Raw genomic sequence first — 6,874 nt, forward strand, 5'->3', positions numbered from 1 at the left:
TTAGTTTTCAGGGACAAACAACCAGACCTAAGTGTCTGTGACTTGGCAAAAGTCCTTAAAATAGTTCAGGATCAAGCCTGGTGAGGTGATTTGTGCCTGTCCCATCCTAGGAATCAAAGAAAAATTTGTATGAGAGGACAGAATGCACAAACAGAGTACACATAGACACAGAAGGAATCAAAGAAAAATTTGTATGAGAGGACAGAATGCACAGAGTACACATAGACACAGAAGGACATTCTCAGGGAAAGCAAAAACAAAACAAAAGGCTATCTCAGACAGTCTTCCTCCCTGCTCTTGGGAGGCCCATAGATCCATAGCTAGTTCAGAATCCAGATGAGAACTAGGAAGTTCTCCAGTTTCTGGTAGGGGTTTAGGAGCATTCTCCATTGCCCCAGCTGGGTGACAAAATATGCATCTGCTTTGTCCCTCTTGGTTTCTGGATTAAATCAGAAACAGAGTTAGAGCAGAAACAGAAACACAGATATGGATAAGACAAAAGGCAACTAGGCTCCCAGTCTTGCTGATTAACAAAACACTCCACTATTTGGATCAGGGTGTCTCCAGGGAATCCCAGACAAGCCCCCAAATGTAAGGTTACATGATTCGCTGAAGAATGATACCGTAGACTCAAATAGTATGTAAAGACAAAGAGTGTTTTAGTCTGCAGAAGTCCAACATGCTGGGGTCTCCCATTACCGGAATAGAGAGACAACCAAGTGAGCTTGCAAGCCTGAATTAAAGCACATTAGGAAATTCTGGGGTAGATGATCTATGTTAATCTGTTGGATCCATCTCTAAGGACATTCCATTACCAGGGTGTGGGGGCTGGAAACTTGCTGGGGAGGTCTGGAAAATGTTGCTTAGGAAGTAGCTGAGGAAGTCTGGAAACAGCTGCTGACCCATTGTCCTTGCCTCAGGCCAGGTGGTGGGGCAGCTTCTGAGGCCTGGACTTGTCTGGATTGCCCAGTTCTTGGAAACAGAGATTTAGGTCTAGCATCCTTAACTGTCCATTTAAAGCCTATCATGGAATCAGCCTAGCCTTCTCAGCAGGAAATTATCTTGTCTCAGCCTCTAACACTACACTCTGGTAGTTCTCCTGGTGACCCTGTAGGATGAGACACAAGAGGAGAAAGGTGGCTCTGGAGAAAGATACAAGAAGCAGACAGACCCAGAAACAGAGCCACCTTCTGGTGGGGAGGAAGAAGGTGTTGTCTGAGGGACCCACAGAGGCACTGAATTCTTGAAACAGTTTCTGAAGTTACATTACCCCACACTATGCATTCTTGTCACAGTGTTTTTAATTCATGTTAGCTTATCTTAACTTAAGAATAAGATGTGAATTAAAAGGTGAAGAGTTCTTACTGCTTCTATTCTTGTCTTAATGGAGTCTGTTTATAGATGTGAATAGAGCCATTTTAAATAATATGACTTTTAGTACCTCTTGTTTATGCAGGATATCTGCCTTACCTGCAATTAAAAGACAAACAAACAAAAAGTCCCTCTGTTCTTGGGAGTCTGCAGTGGGCTGGTTCTCACAAACTCACGGATATCATGCAGGACAATTATGAACTTCACTATGGATCCTATTGTTTGGCCCTGCCTCCCTCTTCCAGAAAGTCATTTGAAGAGGATTTTCCATTATCACTGGAGCGCACCCAGAGTCTCTGGACCAAACACTGGATCTCATGTCCTGTGACATATATAACCTTTGGAGGCACCAAAGGGGCACAGAGTCCTTCTTAGTTCTTCTGAATTCTAAAACCATCCAAATAGAGACAGAAGTAGGAACAACAGCTTGGTGTCACTCAGGCATCCAAGATTGGCCTACACTCCGACAGACCTTGTGGAAACAATTGGTGTCTTTCAGCAGCCACCATTCTGTGGGCACAGACATGCTGCACTGGGGCTGTGCTGAAACTAAAGTAATGAAAAGAAAGCTGGAGATGTAGTTCAGTAGTAGAATGATTGGTAAGGACCCATGTTCAATCCCCAATACTATCACAAAACCAAGTTTCTTAAATTGTTACCTTTGCCTCTCAAGTGGGTAGATTTCTGTACACAATGGACAGATCTGTATGCATATGTGTATATGTATGCATGTATATGTGTGGAGGCAACTGTGCTAATGAAAGGGCATGCACATAATGTGTGTGTGTGTGTGTGTGTGTGTGTGTGTGTGTGTGTGTTATGTGCATGAAGGCAATGGACACAGCACTCCCACACATTTTTTCTCTTCACTATGGAATTGTTTCAACATAGCTGTTCTTAAACAACCATTACAGCCTAGGAAGTCTGGAATAGATCATGTGGCCCAGGCTCCTACCTCCATGAAGTAAAGTTATTTTTAAAATCATATTTTATTAATAAAGGACCACCCTGTGGTGGGAGCTGTTCTTTTCGACCATGCTGACCTCCATCAAACCTTCCCAGCCCAGAGTCTCTTTGATGAAACATTAAACAATAGAATGTGCAGAAATGAAAGCGGCTATGAGCAACCTGAAGATTAGTTTGCTCTAGTTGGAGTCCTGACCTGACATCTTATACATGATGCCTACTGTCTTGCTGAATGACTGGTGGAGTTGATGATGCAGGTAGTTGGTCATCAGGTTAGCTTTCAGCCATACTGGTTCTGTAGGCTTGGCCTTCTCTGCCAACTCCCCAAGCACATATGCCTGAACAGAACATGTGCCCACACTCTCAGCTGGTTTCTCATCTTTGCTCCCTCCACTCCAACTACTGGCTCTCTGATGACTGCTGGGAAGTTGGTGCCCATCCCAACTCTGTTCTGAGCTTCCAACTGTCTTATTGCTGCTCTGCCTATCTGCCTTTTATCTGCCCATTGCTGGCCTCTGTGCTCTCTTTGTCCCTTGCTGGTGTCTTCTCCAGGTCTAAGACTCTCTTTTCTCTTCACTATTCTCATTTCTGTGCCTTATAAGGCACCATGATATGAGCCAGTAAGTTTCACCACTGTGTACTTAGGTTAGACAGACCCACATACTCTATATACTTTATATTGAAAGCAGGAAGCCAGCCTGAGACTATTCACATGGTTTTCCTTTTCCTGTCTCTACACCTACAGAGATAAGCGGGTGGATATTCTTTCTGTGATTGTTCATTAGTAGATCTTTAGCACATGAACACTGGAGCAGAAGAATAACTGCATCCTTGCACTCCACCCCCCAGTTAATGTAGGAGTATGTGTATGAGAGAGAGAGAAAGAGAGACAGAGACAGAGACAGAGACAGAGAGACAGAGACTGAGACTTAGCTTTTAAGAATCACTTTTTTTTTTAAATCTCTAGGCTACTGTATTTTATAAACCTGTTCTGGGTGTGTCAGAACTATATTTGCCACTCCTCAGAACTAGAGTGTGTAGGGATGGGAAGAATCAAGAGGTAAAATGTATTCATTTTATAAGATTTATAAAGCTCATTCATCAGTCAGGCCAGTTTTCTGTGTTTTACTTCTGTAGCAAATAGCTACTGGTGTGCTGGCTTTCAGCATTGCAGACGTACCTATCCCCAGGCCTTTAGACTTCTGACACACATCCCAACAGGCTCTAATCTAGGTGGTGGCTCACAGCATTCTCTTTGGAGGCTGTAAGGGGGAATTCATTTCCTGGCTCCTGCACGGGGCCCAGAGGCATCACATTCCTGGGCTTTTGCTCTCCTTCCTCCACAGCCTGGCTTCTCTTCCCTTTCTCCAACAGGCCTAGCTCCCTGTGAGCTCAGGCAGAAAGCCTTCTGTTTTTAAGCCTCATGTGATTAGACAGAACACACTTTGATATACCAGGGCAATCCCCTCTTTTCCACACCCACTCTTGAATCACATCTGTAAACTAACTTGGAAAGAGGCAGACACGGAAGATAACATATTGTCGTGTTCTGAGGATTAGAGAGTAGGGCGTGGAATCTTGAGAGAGGGGAACTGTTTTGCCTCCAACAGCAAGTCCCGGAATTCTATAAGCAATAAAAGAGAACAAAGTAACATTTGGTAGGAAGGAAAGGCAGCAGGTCATCTTGGTATACATTTTACAGTCCATCTCTGGAGAGAAAATGAGATGATCCTGAAGCCTGAAGCCAGTCATGTTGTGTAAAGACAGCCACATCTCAGGTTGTTTCAGTGTCTTCTGCCCTCCAGTTAATAGGTTGAGTGATAATCCACGCAGTCCACAGGATACACGTGTAGAAATAATTACATTTGGCATTTACTGACTCATACTTAGCAACTGTGGCACTGGCGACAGCATAGGGGTTAAGCAGGGAAAAACGTTGTCTAGCTATGTGGAATGAGGAGACTTAGCTCAAATGAATTAAAGCTGCTTCAAGGGAGTATGAAGGGAGTTAGGTAGATCTGCTCTCTGGCACTGATTGGAGTTTTTAAAAGCTCTGTTCTTATCTCTGTGTGGCACAAAGCTGTCCATCAGAGATCTCTTCCATTCTCCACCAAGGCCCCCTAGGACAATTGCTTCTGCTATTTACCCAAGGAGTACCTGGACCCTATGGGGCAGGGACCAGAGTTGTTCTGATTTGATAGAAAGTTGGACCCTCCAACACCAGGGCCTCTATTGCTATCAGAGATGAGGAAATGTATGCATAACACAAGCCAAGATGGGGTGTCATCTCCAGATATAGTCAACACCGCTCCTTTCCTCAGGGGCTGGAATTTGGCGGTGTTCCAAGCTGTTGGTGACCAGCGCTTGGCGATGAGATCACCATCATAGTGCCACCGATGCAGAAGGGCCTGCTGCTCTGGCAAGCGCCCAGGCAGACGACTGCCCTCCTCTCTCAGGGGAGTGCAAACACTAGACACGCTGTAAGGTCCAGCCCATCACGGAGCAAGACCCTGAACTCTTCCGCCTTTGTGTGTGGTTTGCATTTTTCTGTCATGCTCCTTTTCCTGGATAAAAGGGATGAGGGGAGTTTTTCAGATTTGATTTCTCAGTGGGAACTGTTTGCTTTGGAAGCCACCTACACCAATGCTAATTGAGAACAGAGCACAGGATGAGGGCCTGAGAATGGCAGCCGATGAACTTTTTGGTGGGCTGAATTCTGTTCATCATGTCAGAACTGGGCTGTGAGTACAAGCAGGGGCCACTGTTTCCCAAAGGCTGCGCACTGCCTCAGCTTTCCCCAGTTCGACTTATTACCCTCTCACACATTAGTGATTGATTTCTCTGAGTCAAGCTTATAAAGTCTTCATTGTGATCGTTCCCCGTCATCCTAGCCCCTACAGCCCAGCAATTTAGAGCCTGCAACTCCCCAAGTGCTCTGTATCGTTCAGGTCTAAATCTGATGGGCTTCTATTAGGGAGATTACAGTAAAAAATAACAATCAGCTCTCAGATGATCCTGTGTGGAGGGGAAGGGTGGGGAGGAGTAGATTTGGCTGAGGACAAGCCCAGACTTTCGTCACAGGGACAGACCCAAGTGTTAACACAAAGGGAAGGCAGGCGCATCCTGCTCAGCGCATTTCGGCCACAGATAATATGGCCCGTGTGCTGGCCCAGCCCACACTCTGACCTCCAGGCGCCAGGTCCCCTACCTCAGTCACTCCTGCCCAGACCAGCTGCGGACATGCTTAGCGGATCCGGGTCCCAGGGAAGGCGCTGCCTGGCCACACTCTCTCAGTGAGTTCTGCCCTTTGCCTCTTTGATTTCTCTTTTCTTTCTTTCTCTCTCTTTTTTTTTCCTCTCCAACAAAAGAATTTTTTTTAATTCTGGGAGTGGGGAAAAGAAAGAGCAAGGAGGGAGAGAGAGAGCGAGAGGAAGGCAGGAGTGTGTAAAAACTTTGTAGTTTCAGCTGCGGGTTTGGTCTGGAGTCACTGGCTTTCTGGTTTTCTTCATTTCCATCTTCCTGGTGCCTTAGCAACAGGGGTTTTACCTAGGACCTGGGTTTCTTTCTTCCAAATGCAGGCCACAGGGTATTGTGCTGCTAAAGATCTGCTGTTAATTTAGACCCGAGCTCTCTGCCTCAAAGTCATCCTTTGCAGGGCGCAGAGATTTCACTAAGCCACAGTTGCCCAATCCGTAAAGTAAACAGCCCAGAGCCCTCAGCATACTGACCATCTGCCTGGGCCATAACAAGCCTCAAAGCATATGCTATTGATCAGGGGGGCTGTTCAGATAACACGAGGGTTCTGCGGCTTTAGAAACGTGGAATTCTGGAATGTGAAAGTGAGCGGGGCCTCTGGGACCCTTTGGGGGTGATGCTGTCTTTCTACAGACACAGAGCCCAGAGGGATAACTAAGCTTACCAAAGCCAGACAACAGCCCGCAAGGATGGGGCTCCTCTGTTCCCTGAGCAGAGGAGGCCTTTTTTCGCAGTAGTGTCTGTGAGGTTTGAAAACCTTAATGCGTCCTGGGCAAAGGTAGTGTGGAGGAGTGAGGGGCACCAGATGGCCTTTTGGAGAGTCGTTCCCATTTCTGAGAGTTTTGGCTTTCATTCAGGATCACGGTCACTGGGTCCAGTTGCCCCAGAGCTTGTGCAACCGTTGGTCAAATAAGCAGAGGAGCTTGGTGGGGTCCTAGAAAATGAGAGACCTTCACACCCACAGTGTTTGCAGCGGTTTTTGGTTAACCAGGTTTTGTTGTTGTTGTTTTGGTTTTTTGAAGTTGGTCACTCAAATGGGAAAGTTCAGGGGGACCTGGGAGATGGTCTATACAATTCAGTGCTTGTTAAACTTTAAAAAAAAAAAAAAACCTTTTAAGGAGTCCTATTGTGTAACAGGGGTGTCTGGTGAGTTTGAACTAAAGCTCTGAATCCCCATCATATTGTCTCATCATAGCCCATTGGGTATCTTCCGCCCCACTCTCCTTCCTACCTCCAACCCAGCTCCCATCTGTCCGTCCTAAAGCTTCCTTCGGATCCTAGA

At 46.0% G+C, this 6,874-nt stretch overlaps 1 protein-coding gene across 18 annotated transcripts in view; it reads left to right on the forward strand.

Annotated features, from left to right (window-relative positions):
- The window catches only part of Cald1 (caldesmon 1), a 176,975-nt gene that overhangs the window by 105,573 nt on the left and 64,528 nt on the right, over nt 1-6,874 (forward strand). For 8 of the 18 annotated variants that reach the window (XM_006505345.4, XM_006505346.3, XM_030255090.1 and 5 more), the window contains exon 1: nt 5,367-5,630. The exons of 9 other annotated variants lie outside the window; for them this stretch is intronic. In XM_006505345.4, the coding sequence (XP_006505408.2) occupies nt 5,578-5,630 (53 nt within the window). In that variant the 5' untranslated portion in view covers nt 5,367-5,577. Of the gene's footprint in view, nt 1-5,366; nt 5,631-6,874 lie in introns of those variants that run through there. One more of the 18 variants, NM_145575.3, reaches the window with a different exon arrangement.

The sequence above is a fragment of the Mus musculus genome, chromosome 6, assembly GCF_000001635.26.
Source record: "Mus musculus strain C57BL/6J chromosome 6, GRCm38.p6 C57BL/6J".
Lineage (NCBI taxonomy): Eukaryota > Metazoa > Chordata > Mammalia > Rodentia > Muridae > Mus > Mus musculus.